Source organism: Pelobates fuscus, chromosome 10 (assembly GCF_036172605.1).
Source record: "Pelobates fuscus isolate aPelFus1 chromosome 10, aPelFus1.pri, whole genome shotgun sequence".
NCBI lineage: Eukaryota > Metazoa > Chordata > Amphibia > Anura > Pelobatidae > Pelobates > Pelobates fuscus.
Genome location: NC_086326.1, coordinates 46,270,320 through 46,286,721, shown reverse-complemented (window position 1 = coordinate 46,286,721; position 16,402 = coordinate 46,270,320). Strand labels below are relative to the sequence as shown.

The 16,402-nt window shown below is 40.2% G+C and overlaps 1 protein-coding gene across 1 annotated transcript in view; it reads right to left on the bottom strand.

Annotated features, from left to right (window-relative positions):
* The window catches only part of STK32C (serine/threonine kinase 32C), a 268,447-nt gene extending 260,810 nt beyond the window's left edge, over positions 1-7,637 (bottom strand). Inside the window, exon 1 of the mRNA XM_063433558.1 lies at positions 7,291-7,637. Coding sequence (XP_063289628.1) covers positions 7,291-7,372 — 82 coding nt within the window. The 5' untranslated portion in view covers positions 7,373-7,637. The remainder of the gene's footprint in view (positions 1-7,290) is intronic.
* Between the last annotated feature and the right edge of the window lie 8,765 nt (positions 7,638-16,402).

Here is a 16,402-nt window from a genome sequence, read left to right as displayed (position 1 = left end):
CCCCAAACTGAATGTTTTTATTAAAATAACAAAATAATAAAACAATAAGTAAATCACAGGGTATAATGGTATAAAAGTAAAGAGAGTACTTCTTAGGAACCAAGATACACTTAATCTGTATGAATATATATATATCTTTCTTAATAAGGATTATAGCTATCAAAATGCTGTCAATGACAGCTGTTCATAATAATAGCTTGTATTAGAATGTGATAGCTGCCAATTGTGCCTAGTTATCTCTGTATTTGACTCCACTCTTGCAGATTTCCATCATTCGGTTCAGAATTCGCATCTGGCCAGGCTGAAATTTTAAATTAAAACTCCAAGACAGTTTGGAGGTTGTATTGCAAAAATTCAGATATTGGCAACTCTTAAGAACAAAAAGGTACTGGATTATTTTTGCTAATCCAGACTGGGGGCAAATTGGAATTGCAAGAATAATCCTTTAAAAAAAAAAAAAATATATATATATATATATATATATATATATATATACACACACACACATCTTAAGTGAGAATTCTTGTTAGATACATAACTTTGGTTCACTTGATTAAAACTAGCCACTTGTCAAATAGACCCTTGAAGAGACTTCCTTTTTACATTAGTTTTTCTTTCTTTCTCCTCCAATTTTCTCCATTTCACAAGTATCTTAGCAGTGTCAAACTGCCCTTTCACAGGCAATGTCTTAAAACATGCATCCGTCATTGTTCTGTCTCTTTGGTTTGGAAAAGATGTGAAACTTGACATTTAATTTCCCAAATACACTGAAAGGACAAAGGACCATCAAAGCAAAGAAAATGTCAGCTTCTGGTGAGCAATACGTATTCCCTCTCATCCCTGGGGAAATGATAAAAATCATATAACTGGCTTTGCAACCAACTGATTCACTCTTGTAGAAAACAAAATCTTGAAAATAGTCCCAGAAAACAGAGAAAAACTTATCTTATGCAAATCACAACATTCATAAAAAAAAAAAAAACTAAAAAAAAAAACATAACATCATGTGCCTTGTGTTCTCAAAGATGGAAATAAATTTAGCTTGTTTTTACATGCTTCGGAGAAAGAAAAAAAAATACAAGATTCTTTGTATGTATACTGTATAACCAATGCATATGTGAAGGATCTTTTCCCAACAGATTTATATACACTCACAACATGTTTGTTTTGGACTGGCTAATAAAAAATTTAAAACAAAACAAGAGACAATATATATGCAGAGAGTATTTAACCCGACACAAAACATTATCATCTGGAGCTCAACATCCTGCCTAGCTATCACAGACCGCTCTGTGATACCAAATGACTAGGACATTGCATGAATGTTGTGTTTAAGAACAAGAATGTCCTGATGATATGGTCATAGGAAGTTTGATCCTGGGAATTGGACACTTGTACATGGATTGCAGGAGAAAACTTACCAGGAAAGGTTAAAGGATCTTAACATGTATAGCTTGGACGAAAGACGAGACAGGGGGGATATGATAGAAACATTTAAATACACAAAGGGAATCAACACAGTAAAGGAGGAGACTATATTTAAAAGAAGAAAAACTACCATAACTCTGTTTTTAATCTTTCAAGATTCTTTTCTTTCAGGAAGTGTTCCGGAGGATTGGAGGAAGGCAGATGTGGTTCCTATATTCAAAAAGGGTTCAAAATCCTTGCCTGGAAATTATAGACCTGTGAGCTTAACTTCTGTGGCTGGTAAAATATTTGAAAGGTTATTAAGGGATAATATTCAAGAATTCCTTGAGAAGAATATGGTTATCAGCAAAAATCAGCACGGTTTTATGAAGCACAGGTCATGTCAAACTAACTTGATTGCGTTCTACGAAGAAGTAAGTAGAAGTATAGATCAGGGTGTTGCAGTGGATGTGATCTATTTGGATTTTGCCAAGGCATTTGATACAGTTCCACACAAAAGATTAGTGTTCAAACTCAAGGAAATCGGTCTCAATGAAAATGCTTGTTCTTGGGTAGAGCATTGGCTTAAAAACAGAATACAAAGAGTTGTCGTTAATGGTAAATTTTCAAGCTGGACAGAGGTGGCAAGTGGTGTCCCTCAGGGGTCTGTTCTGGGACCCCTTCTATTTAACATTTTTATAAATGATCTTGAAGACAGCATTGAAAGTCATGTTTCAGTGTTTGCAGATGACACAAAACTTTGTAAAATAATACAATGTGAGCAAGATATTACTTTGCTGCAGAAGGATTTAGATAGACTGGAGGACTGGGCACTCAAATGGCAGATGAAATTTAATGTTGAAAAATGCAAAGTTATGCACTTCGGCGTAAAGAATACACAAGCAACGTATACCCTTAATGGAAGTGAATTAGGGATAACAACACACGAAAAGGACTTGGGAATTGTTATAGACAACAAACTATGCAACAATGTGCAATGTCAATCAGCAGTGGCCAAGGCCAGTAAGGTATTGTCATGCATGAAAAAGGGCATTCATTCTCGGGACGAGAATATCATTTTGCCTCTCTATAAATCACTGGTAAGACCACATATTGAATATGCTGTGCAATTTCGGGCACCTGTTCTAAAGAAGGATATCATGGCACTAGAAAAAGTGCAGAGGCGGGCTACAAAATTAATAAAAGGAATGGAACATATCAGCTATGAAGAAAGGTTAACAAATTTAAACCTATTTAGTTTAGAAAAACGTCGCCTGAGAGGGGATATGATAACATTATACAAATATATTCGGGGCCAATACAAACCATTGTGTGGAAATCTATTCACAAACCGGACTTTACATAGGACACGAGGCCATGCGTTTAGACTGGAAGAAAGAAGATTTCGTCTAAGGCAAAGGAAAGGTTTTTTTACTGTAAGAACAATCAGGATGTGGAATTCTCTGCCTGAAGAAGTGGTTTTATCAGAGTCCATACAGATGTTCAAACAGCTACTAGATGCATACTTGCAAAGACAGAATATTCAAGGATATAATCTTTCAATGTAGGGTAATAACTGCTTGATTCAAGGATAAATCTGACTGCCATTCTGGGGTCAAGAAGGAATTTTTTGTCCTAGCTTGTTGCAAAATTGTGCTTCAAACTGGGGTTTTTTTTTTTTGGTTTTTTTTTTGCCTTTTGGATCAACAGCAAAGGGCGGGTGTGGGGAAGGCTGAACTTGATGGACGCAAGTCTCTTTTCAGCTAACTATGTAACTATGTAACTATGTAACAAGAGGACATAGTCTTAAATTAGTGGGACAAAGGTTTAAAATTAATATCAGGAAGTATTACTTTACTGAGAGGGTAGTGGATGCATGGAATAGCCTTGAGGTTAGCTAGAGGTTAACACAGTGAAGGAGTTTAAACATGCGTGGGATAGGCATAAGGCTATCCTAACTACAAGATAAGGCCAGGGACTAATGAAAGTATTTAGAAAATTGGGCAGACTAGATGGGCTGAATGGTTCTTATCTGCCGTTACATTCTATGTTTCTAAGTTTCTACATAAACATTCATTACAGGTGTTAATGTAAAGCAAAATACCCCAGGGGAAGTGGAAAGGGAAAAAAGTAGTAGTCAGGGCAAACCGTAATCAATGTTTAATTAAATGCGGAATACGATCAAGATACAATGTCTTTTAGCACACTCAGGGACTGTAGCAATGGAGATACAAAATTAGAAAGTGTGCAATGTAAAAAAGCTAATTTTCACAGTCATGCCTGCATTAGTGCTATAACATGTCTGTATGACATTGGATAATGTATCAATTCAAGGAAATTGACTTTCCCCAGGCAAGCTCATCTTCATGGCAGTTCAAACCCCAGAGTGAGTCCTTCAACAGCATCGAGAACATGTTCTACAAGGTATGAATGTAGCACTGGTTTAAGTCACCACCAAAGGAACCACTCGAGGCATTGCCCTGGGAAGAGTAACTGACACATACCATTGTTTTTCCTTACTGGGTTAGAAAGTGCAGTTTAAGTAATATTTGGATGGATTTCATATGCATGGCCCATAGGCAGTGGTGCCTTGTAGCCATTGACATCCCAGCTGATTTCTCTGTGCCTCAGTCTGCATGTAAATAGATTCATTTCCAAAAGTGCATATATCTCGTAGGAGTTATTCTGCAAATTGCAAAGCTCGCTGTCTTCTCTCATTTTATCTTACTTGCTTAGACGTAAATAAAATAAAAAGATAAAAAAAACTATGTGATTTTACAAGCATATATTTCTTGAAGATGTGTACCTAAAACATATTCATGAAAAGTCATAACATGTTTATTTTAGTGGCTGCAGACACAGCACATGTATGAAAAGTCACAAACGTCAATTTACGAAGATACATAGAGCATCGTGTAAATAGTGAGGAAATGAATGGGGAGCTACAGATTGGCTTAGAGCAGGCTTCCCCAAACTCCAGCCCTCCAGATGTTGCTGAACTACAATGCCCATGATTCTATGAATGAAATAGACCGAGAATCATGGGAGTTATAGTTCAGCAACATCTGGAGGGGCAGAGTTTGGGGAAGCCTGGCTTAGAGCATCATCTGACTATTTTTTTTTATACTTTTTTGGACAAATCGAAATTTAAACGGACATGCTTTTTAGGAGTTTCTTAAAATTGAAATTCACTTTAAATTCCAATTAATTCTCACTTTAGTGAATAATCGTGATGTACAATCCCAATCATAACTCAAAAAAAATATTTTATGTAAGTGGGAACATTTAAACAGAACATTATATAAAAGTTGCAAGTTGTAGCAAAATTACAAATATAAAAACCATTTTGTAATTTTGTAACATTACTTTAAAAAAAAAAAAAAAACTTGCCCAACGAAATGCTTTCGTAGACACTTCCTGTATTCTCACCAATGTAGGTTTTCTGAATATTTTCCTAGAAGCATGGGTGAATGTTTAGATAATTCAACCACAATTTAGTTCAAAAACGGTTATTGTTTGACTGCATTATAGGAGATATCATAACCACTACAATTGAATAAGACTAGACTAGTGAAGAGAGGAGACGTAATTTAACATAGGTAGAATTAGTCAATATGGATAAACGTGGAATAATAGATTACTGTATTTTTGGCAGACGTTGTGCCTACAAACTTAGACTTTGCATCTTTTGTGACGTAGAATAGCCCTTACCATTTTCTATTTCTTGCATACGCAGTAGAAATAGTGAACCTGCTTCATTCATTGTACACTGTAAGCCATTGGGGTATCCATGATTAGCTGCAAGTTCATATTTGTAGACTGGAGGTAGGCAACTTTCCATACTCCAGTTGTTATGGACTACATCTCCCATAATGCTGAGTTAGAGTAACATGGGGGGTGTAGTCCAAAACATCTGGAGCGCCGAAGGTTGCCTACCTTGGTCGTAGACTAACAGTTACAAGGTATTGATAGTAAACAATTTAATTTTAGTGTCTGGTTTTTTTTTTTTTTTACTTCCATTTGTTCATAAACAGGTCTATTCCAAAAACAGATATTACATAAGAGCGAGGGAATTTGACAATTTAAAAAAATTAGCAACTTGGTAAAATTTAATGCAAGTATATTTCCAGGTCAATTTATTTGGATTAAACTTTGCATTTGTCTTGACAAGTGCACGCAGTTCCATGTTTTAGTGAGTAAACCGCAAAGTTCAAGGCATTCATTTCACACTAAAACCATATTGTTGAATTTTCTCTTTCAGATTGTGAATAAACTTGGAAGCTCGATGTCCTTCAGAAGCACAATACACCATTTTAAAAAAGACATGGCTACCTGCAATGTAACAGAATACCCCCTTTGCTTGAGTAAACCACAAATTGCTAATCAGCAAAAACCTTCAAAACACAAGCCACTCAATCACTGGGTTAAATGAATGAACACCAGAACTATTGCACACTTCCTTCTTTACGAACAGAATTAAAGTATACTTAGTATCCAAATATTAAATATGCAGAGGTATAGGCTTGCACACTGACTTCTGGCGTAATTTTCTTGTTAATAATGTAAAGTGCACATGTAAGATCTTACCAAATCCATTAGTATTACACATATAAATTACTAATCCAATTAGTCATTAGGGCATTAATGTTCCCTACAGCAGGATTTGAGACCAGAGAAATCCAACCAGATCATCCATGCTGCGTTCACTGTGAGATGCTAGAACACAACAGAGCCATCCAATTTATATTGGAATTAATGCACTGAAATCATGGCAGCCCAGCAGCGTAATATTTCAAAAATATTGCAAATAAACCTCAGAGTATTAAGTAAAAATTATTATGCACACACATATAGTAACTCTTTTTTTCTGATGTATAAAATAGAAAAAAAATAATATATATATATATATTTCCTAAGGCTTCATTTGCACTGTATCTGATTCCTTCAGACAGCAAGATCCCAGCAGGCTCTTTGTTTAATTGTAGGTCTTGCTAGATTAATTAAAAGGTAGTAGAGTTTCCTATTCCCACGTCTTAGAACTTTCAGATTAAATACTTTGTGATTTTTCTAATGTAAGATTTGAAGGCAAAATTTTACATTACTGTAAGGTTAATTAGTGTTTAAGCCAAGCCAATGCTGAGGCTTTAGGCATTATCAAAATCTGCAAAACAGAGGGGAAAAAAATCTAAATCCTTTCATTGGCGACTTAAGAACTTAATTTGCACCGCATATAGCGGCATTTTAAAATAAAGTGGAATAACACACGAAACAATGAAATATATTAATAGCGCTAGAACGGTAGGCCAGTTGCAGTATGCCATTACTTAAAAAGCTCTATACATTAAACCATTCACGGAACTTTTTTTTTTTTTTTTTAAACAAATGCTACTGTGGCAACAATTTGTGCAACTGTATGATGTACATTGCTGCTGTAGAACCTCTTGGGAAGGAAGGGATTCTATTGACAAACCTTCCACTTGATAGCATGCCCTACTGTTAATTTAGCATGGGATTAAGCAGTAATCCTGGAAAATCTATGCCCCAACAGGACATAATACAGTGGGCACTAATGGGTCACCAGCTTTGTCAAGTGTAGCATCAAGGTAGGCACTAGAACACAAGGCATTAACACTTCAGATATACAAATCTGAGATGGGAGATTGATGAAGTGTCACACAGCTCTTTTTATGATGATGCAAATGATTGTTTGTGTGGGTCCTCCAAGTCTTCAAAGAAAGTTACCATGTGCCAAGTGTTGGCATATCACACACACCAGATCATGCCCTGGTCCAGAGACTGTCTGACATAACACACAAAGTAACAAGATACATTGTAAAAGTAAAGGATTCAGGCAGGAGGTAGGATAACTGGATTGGTACTCACCATCCTCCTTTTCATCAAAAACTGGTCTCTTGGAGGAAGTGTTGGCACCCATCCTTTTCTTCCACTTGTTCCAGTGAAACATTTAGGCAGAGGTCGGGATAGCATACCCTATCCCCAGGAGATCTAAGAGAGAGATTAGTCGGGATCTGTGCCCCCACTCCCTGTCAGCTACACACAGCCTGCATTCAATGCTTCATTCCTGTCCTTGTGTTGCAAGGCGTGCTCTGCTAGTGTGCTACCCTCTCACAATCCTGCAGAGCACCGCGATGTGACAGCTGAGTGTACACCATCGGCTGCTGGGCAGTGGTGGCTGGTCTGCTCTGTCACACACTGTGTGCCAGTACAGAATGAAGTGTCAGGCTGCTGCTTGGAAGTGGAGCATTGAAAGCTCTATATAGCATCACGCTATTTTTTTTTTACCTCCTTCTTCTGAGCATTAATGGCTCTATATCCTAGAGGAGGCTTACTTATGCCATCTACAGGCAGATTCTCTAACTGCAGCCTGCAAGTTCCTAATCCCCACTCCTGGTTATATCAGAGTCTATGTTCTGCTGGTTTACTAGAAATTGAAATGGTTAACTTCCAATCCCATTTCTTCTAATGGCTGTAGATAACTTGTAAATGTGATAACCTTACACACTATTTTCTGTATCAACAACTGCTAATCTGTTTGTTTTGTTTTTGTAATGCAAGTGAATGGGGTAAAAATTATTCAGGTATTATACTGTATACACACACACCAAAGTGTGAAATGTCAGATTTTTTTCAGCAGGTTCCAAATTGGAGCAAATTAAAACCCAAATTGTATAACTGGGGCTAAAAAAAGCCAACCTATGTCTGTGAGTTGGAGTATTATTTAAGCCTAAAATTTTGTCATTTAGATTTTAACTTGCTACCGCAGTATGGGACTGGATACTCAGAGCAGAGTAGGGGTTTATTTTGCTTAAGAAAGTTTAGTAAATACATTTCATATTGAATTTAAAGGTTTTTGTATCATCAGAGATTTTTACCTAAAGCTGAAGACAGCAAGGTGAATTGCTAGTGTAGGACTAACCTAAGAGGATGTGCATTGACTTGGCAGTTGAGCTTACACTAATGGCCATTAATCTCTAGTTATTTAAAATGTGCATAGGAATTTGGGATAGTGTGTAAGTAAATTTTGTTTTGTTTTTTATTATATGTATTGGGGCTGAGGTGTACCATAGTCATTGCTGCCACCCAGGAGTAGTGGGAGTTTAAGCGCAGGGCTTAATTCTGTATGGATGGATCAATTTGTTCAGGTGTGGGTTAAAAATTATATATTTTTTGTACACACCGTCTGAAACTATTTTTTGTACAAGTCTAGGTTTTTTTGTGTGTTTTACAGGCTTCTCACAAAAAGTTTAAAAAAATTAAAAATAATTTATACTTACTAATAGGACACATTTGTTTTAAAATGGTGTAAGTCAAGTATTCCCAATTTTTGACTTGTATGACCCTTTTTCTTTAAAAGGTTAATTAATTTCATTGTAAGCTTCCTGGACACAGGAAATTTAGTCACACCATATGGTCACACCACTTTATACGGAGTACCCCGATATTGGGAGGTCCTAACCTACTTTGTTACATTTTAACGTGGGATAAATATATATGCTTCACTTACTTGCATTACTGAAGATCTGCTTTAAGCAACTCTCCTGCAAGTTAAGCACTTTTCATAACACTTGCAGAGGAAGGGACATGGATGATGGGACAGGATAGGACTTGGGAGATCAAAGAAACTGCTGGTAGCATAGAATAGGAAACACGGTGGGAATCGTAACTGGAAAATGGGCAGACGAGTAGAGAGGAACACAGGAGTTTTGGTTTTTTTTTTTCCCCCATATTATAAGAGACAATTTATAAGAGACAATTTTCACTTTTAGTTTGTGTAACTGAGCTGTGTGTGCGCAGTGTGGGTAGCTGAGCTGTGAGTGTGCAGTGTGGGTAGCTGAGCGGTGTGTGCGCAGTGTGGGTAGCTGAGCGGTGTGTGCGCAGTGTGGGTAGCTGAGCGGTGTGTGCGCAGTGTGGGTAGCTGAGCTGTGAGTGCGCAGTGTGGGTAGCTGAGCTGTGAGTGCGCAGTGTGGGTAGCTGAGCAGTGTGCGCGCAGTGTGGGTAGCTGAGCAGTGTGCGCGCAGTGTGGGTAGCTGAGCAGTGTGCGCGCAGTGTGGGTAGCTGAGCAGTGTGCGCGCAGTGTGGGTAGCTGAGCAGTGTGGGTAGCTGAGCAGTGTGCGCGCAGTGTGGGTAGCTGAGCAGTGTGAGCGCAGTGTGGGTAGCTGAGCAGTGTGCGCGCAGTGTGGGTAGCTGAGCTGTGTGTGCGCAGTGTGGGTAGCTGAGCTGTGTGTGCGCAGTGTGGGTAGCTGAGCATTGTGTGCGCAGTGTGGGTAGCTGAGCATTGTGTGCGCAGTGTGGGTAGCTGAGCTGTGAGTGCGCAGTGTGGGTAGCTGAGCTGTGAGTGCGCAGTGTGGGTAGCTGAGCGGTGAGTGCGCAGTGTGGGTAGCTGAGCGGTGAGTGCGCAGTGTGGGTAGCTGAGCGGTGAGTGCGCAGTGTGGGTAGCTGAGCGGTGAGTGCGCAGTGTGGGTAGCTGAGCGGTGAGTGCGCAGTGTGGGTAGCTGAGCGGTGAGTGCGCAGTGTGGGTAGCTGAGCGGTGAGTGCGCAGTGTGGGTAGCTGAGCGGTGAGTGCGCAGTGTGGGTAGCTGAGCGGTGAGTGCGCAGTGTGGGTAGCTGAGCTGTGTGTGCGCAGTGTGGGTAGCTGAGCTGTGTGTGCGCAGTGTGGGTAGCTGAGCGGTGAGTGCGCAGTGTGGGTAGCTGAGCGGTGTGTGCGCAGTGTGGGTAGCTGAGCGGTGTGTGAGTGTGTGTGTATCTGTCATTTTAGACTATCAGAGTCCAGTCCTCTCTCTCTCCTGCAGATCACTGTGCTCAGTCTGAGGGGGCGGGGCCATGTACAGTTTGCTGTGCTCAGTCTACGGGGGCGGGGCCATGTACAGTTTGCTGTGCTCAGTCTGAGGGGGCGGGGCCATGTACAGTTTGCTGTGCTCAGTCTAAGGGGGCGGGGCCATGTACAGTTTGCTACATTCAGACTGAGAGGATGTGGCCATTAACAATTCACTGTTCAGACTGAGGGGGTGGGGCAATGTACAGATCACTGTGTTCACTGAGGGGGTGGAGCCATGCTAATTTACTGTGTTCACTCAGGGGGTGGAGCCATGCTAATTTACTGTGTTCATTAAGGGGTGGAGCCATGCTAATTTACTGTGTTCACTCTGAGGGGGGCGGAGCCATGCTAATTTACTGTGTTCACTCTGAGGGGGAGGTGCCATGCACAGATCGCTATGTGGAGCCTGAGGGGGCGTGGCCCTGCACAGATCAGGCTTCTTAGACTAAATAGAGCGATCCCAGCAAGCACCAGGCAGGAGGCAGGTAGGGGGATTTTAACAGGCACCTGTTTAGGGAGAGATCACGTCTGGATCTCTCTCTAAACCATAAGGGTAATCCAGACGTGAAGCTCAGTCTGGCCAGAGTATCAACTACACCTCGCTGAGAAGGCCCAAATAAGGCTGATTGTCCCGGGTTGCTATATCTCTCATGGAAAGGGACTTTGGGTCAGGGCTGCCCTTATGAGTAGGACCACAGAGTCTGATATGCACATGGTAGGGGTTCAGATGCGCGCAGGGCCGGTGCAAGGATTTTTGGGTACATAGGTGAAGATGTATTTTTCCGCCCCCCCCCCCCCATTCAAAAATAACATCTTCACCTATGTGCCTCTTAACTAGCCCCTCTCCCCGTCCATTATTGGTCCCCTCCCTTCCCTGTCCCTTTGTGTTCTTCTGACAGTCACACACACTCAATGACAAACACAGAGACTCACTGATCTGACACACACTGATTGACAGACACACTGATAGTCACACACAGACTCAATGACAAAGATACTCTCACTGATTTGACAGACACTCACAAACACACACTGACAGACACACACATACACTGACACACTCATACACTCACATGCAACACTCATACAATCACTCACAGACACACATACACTCACTCACGCACACACTCAGTCACTCACAGACACACATACACTCACTCATGCACACACTCACAGTCACTCACAGACACACATACACTCACACACAGACACACACTCACTCACACAGACACTCACACACAGACTCACACAGACACACTGACACACACAGACACTCACACACACAGACACTCACACACACAGACACTCACACACACAGACACTCACACACACAGACAGACACTCTCACACACAGACAGACACTCTCACAGACAGACAGACACTCTCACAGACAGACACTCTCACACACAGACAGACACTCTCACACACAGACACTCTCACACACAGACACTCTCACATACAGACACTCTCACACACAGACACTCTCACACACAGACACTCTCACACACAGACACTCTCACACACAGACACTCTCACACACAGACAGACACTCTCACACACAGACAGACACTCTCACACACAGACAGACACTCTCACACACAGACAGACACTCTCACACACAGACAGACACTCTCACACACAGACACATCACATACATTCACAAATTATTTGAATAAATAAATAATATCCACCCAGCCTCCCTACCTGGAGAGCTGGTGTGGATCATTCCCTGGGGTCCAGTGGGGCTGGTGGGCGGCGTGCGGCAGTGCTGCGATCAGGCGCGGCGAGGGAGCTCTAACCTCTCTGCTCTGCTCCCTCGCGGGCTGTCTGCTGATGCCGCGGGAGCCGGAATATGACGTCATAGGGAGCAGAGCAGAGAGGTTAGAGCTCCCTCGCCGCGCCTGATCGCAGCACTGCCGCACTGGGGGCGGAGATGGTGGCCGGCAGGAGGGAGAGCTTTCCCTCCTGCCGGCCACTGAAATCTTGCACCCCCGGAGCCAGTGCGCCCTAAGGCGGCCGCCTGTGCCGCCTTATGGACGCGCCGGCCCTGGATGCACGGTCCATGATGCTGTGGGGTTGTTGTGGTTGGTATGTCTGTATACAGTAATAAACCCATCTCCAGCTCTTTCAGTCCATCAATAGATGGCAAACATACAGCTTTGTGTAAATTATGACATTACTAGTGTGACTGAGTAGAAGGTGGGTCTGTCTCTGAATGCTGGAGAGAGCCTGAATTTTGTTAAACTACATATATACATATATACAGACAGAAGTTTTTTTTTAACGTACCTCTTTCCAGCACTGAGGTTTCCTCGGCACTAGGCCTTCTCCTTCTGCGATGTCAAGGCAATTGTGGGACCTAAAGCACATACATGGAGCTCACCGAGAATGCAATAAAACTTCCCTGTAGGTAAGCATTGAATCAGTTCTACTATTGGGGATTTGTAGATGTTCGATGTCCTCAGGCATAAAGTGAGGACATCCAACATTGTTTAATGGAGTAAAACTCCATTAGGGGCCCAGGAAGCGCCTCTAGTGGCTGTCTGGAAGACAACCACTACAGATGAAGCTAACCCTGCAATGTAATCATTGCCATTGCTCAGAAACTGCAATGTATAATATAGCAGGGTTAAACAGACTGGGTCACTGCACCCAGACCACTTCAATGAGATGAAGTGATCTGGGTGCCTAGATTGTCCCTTTAAGTGAAGGATAAATATATTTTTAAAAAATAATGTATAATGCAAAAATGATTATCACTAATAGGAACCAACAAACAAAGTAGTGTCACTTATCAAATAATGTTATGCTGATGAAAATCTTGTAAGCAGGCAGGTTTTTGTTTTTTTGTTTTTTTTGAGTGAAAGAACATCAGTTGTCCCAAAGGGAAAGGGTTTTGAAGATAGCTTCCCAGTTCGTTAGTATTAGATAATAAAAAGCAGATGGTATTTCTATGACCAGGCTGACTGAAGCTTGGCTCAGAATATTTTGTTTCCTTCTCTAGAAACACTGAGTGATTTTAGAACATTAATAATGTATTATTTGTATGTAAGTTGCTTCAGCTAAATTAACGCAGCTCTAAGCTACTTTGTAGTTCAAAAAACAGTATGTTCTTTATCTTTAGACAAGCTTTTTTTTTTCTTGATGAGAAAACAACCGTATATTTATGAAACAACTAAGTATGCCTATGGGGATGGATAAGGGGAGGGAACCCTTTTCGAAATCATATTGTTCAGTGAAAACTATTTATCTATAAACCTTTCTCTAGCACATAATTCCCCCATTGGAAAGGATTTGGTGGGGGAAAAAGTCTGTATTGTTCCTTTTTTTTTTTACTTTCTTTTTTCCTCTGAGAAAATCTTACCTAAAGCTTAGTAAAAGTAGGCCATGCTTGTATAAATATATTGTTCTAGAATTGCATTGCGTTTTTGGTTTCTGCAAAGACAGCTGAATTATATCGAACAGAGAAATCTAGATTGCCTAAGCAAATGTGAACAAATCAGCTTTTTATTATTATACATGTATATTTGCCAGGTATTTTATTCATTCAAAAACATTGTTTATATTTAAAGGGACACTATAGTCACCAAAACAACTTTAGCTTAATGAAACAGTTTGTGTGTATAGATCACGCCCCTGAAGTTTCACTGTTCAATTTACTGTCATTTAGCACGTAAATCACTTTTCTTTCTGTCCATGCTACCGTAGCCACACCTTCCCTGGCTGTGACTGACACAGCCTGCATGATAACAAAATGGTTTCCATTTCAATCAGATGTAACTTACTTTATCCCCTGCTGTGGGGACTTTAAGGATCCCTCCGGGGGATATTCCCCAGGCTAGATCGCTTTTCGGAGTGATCACCTTTGGGTGCCTCTCTGGCCCCCCCTCCATCTCTCACCGTATCCCCACGGCCTCCCTCCTCTTCCTCTGAAATCTTTCTCCTTTCTCTGCACTTTCCTCCTGTGGTGCAAACCCTACTTTGGGTGGGGCCTAAACTTAAGGTGGGTTTGTGGTTTTCTTCTTTGCCTACCAGCAGGATAAAAGGCATAGAAAGTTGGTGGAAATGGGATCATATACGCCTTATCCTTTTCTACTACTCACCGGTGTTCTTGATCTAGGCACCAAGTTATACACTCGTCTCTGTCGTTAGTATATTTTTGTATATTACATTAAAAAACCCTGATGGATCGTCTTCAGGTTCAGGGCTATACTATGTATAACTATTAAGGTCTATAATATTTGTATTTGAAGAGATGTTGGCATGCTTTTCTGTATTACGACATATTTTGATTGTATATGTTAATTGTGTATTGGGTCACCTGATTGTAACTGACATGAATATTGATGAACGTCATTGCAAAAGTAAAAAAAAAAAAAAAAAATTTAAATAAAAAAAAGGGAGTGCAAGTCCAATATGGAACATAATTGAGCAGTGAGACTGCAGGGGCATGATTTATACACCAAAACTGCTTTATCAAGCTAAAGTTGTTTTGGTGACTGTAGTGTCCCTTTAAATTTCTGCTGTTAAAACCAAAATACATTTAAAGAGTTTTATCGAACTGATCAGCATTTTATCTCAAACGTACAAAGATATGTTTTAACATTGGTGTGTTAGAAAGTAACCAATATACATTTCCTTATATAAAAGCTAACAAGACTTAGCTTCAGACAATCTCCCTCCTCCTTACTTTCCCTTCCACCTAACCCTAGTTCATTCTAATTGAAGTTAGAGGAAAGCTTAAACATATATTTTATCTCTATATGACTGCAGAGTGTGAGAGTCTGTTACAGTTTGCTTCATAATATATAATTAAAAAATGTGGAAAGTCAGATAAAGTAGTGAGCCTTTAGTGATGGTTATATAAAATTATTTTATATGCAGTTTGTTTTTAGCTATTTGAAAGTTATTGTATACATGTAGCAGCAAGACTCCATTTATAAATATATACACAACTGCAGTATCTTGACTGCTGGGTCTGGATTCAAGTCAAATTAAAAATGGGTTTTTTTCAAGAATAATAAAAAAAATTATAATTTAAAAAAAAAAAAAAAAAACACCAAAAAAAAAAACACCCCCCATGCTAGATTTGGGAAGGGGAGAAGAGGAGAGGGTTTTTAGTAACCTGACCGGAAGTGGCAGACCCTTCCTAAAAAAATATCAGTCTTGGACATGCCTGGATGACTGGCCACAATGCGGAAGGCAGCATACTGAATGACCTCAGTGCAGTTTGCTTAGCGCAATTGGGTGTAACAATGCACAATAGCAATATGCCTTACGGGGACTAGGATTCTAGAGCTAGAACAGAAAGTTGTGGTATGATTGAATAACATACTAATGTTTTCAATAAAGTTCCTACACTGTATTAATACCGATCAGGTATAAAACCTGTTATTTTAATGGGGTTAATAAATGGAAAATTGACAGGAACTCAAAGTAAACTTAAGGGAGTTTTAAATTTAAGGGTAAAGTAGCCGAACTGGAAGCATACCTGACCTAGGATTTTACTTGTTAGACTATTTTGGCCTTAAATTTGAAATTCACTCCAAGTTCTTTTTGAGTTCCTGTCAAGTCTTACTTCCGTAAGAAGTAAGATTCAAGGGGTTCTGGAATAGAAACATAGAATGTGACGGCAGATAAGAACCATTCAGCCCATCTAGTCTGCCCAATTTTCTAAATACTTTCATTAGTCTCTGGCCTTATCTTATAGTTAGGATAGCCTTATGCCTATCCCACGCATGCTTAAACTCCTTTACTGTGTTAACCTCTACCACTTCAGCTGGAAGGCTATTCCATGCATCCACTACCCTCTCAGAATACTAACAGGAGCAGAGCTAAATTATTTAATACACATTTAGAATACTGCAAAATGTTTACCTTAAGTAGTGCAGGCTTGGAGCGAAGGGAGTCATACACCAGATCCAATATAAAGAACGTGAGGATTTCTTAGCTTTCCCAAATAGAATCTCAGTCTACTCTAGAAGCATTCTAGTATCGGCCACAGAAAAAGCAAATAATCTGGAATTCACAGGGAGTAAAAATCAAAGTCCTTTTTAAAAGCTGGAGTTCTGGAATGCAGAGTGTATTCATATTTCCAGGATAACATGTATTTTGAGTCAGGAATACTTAGAATATGTATTTTCATTTACCCAGAGAAAA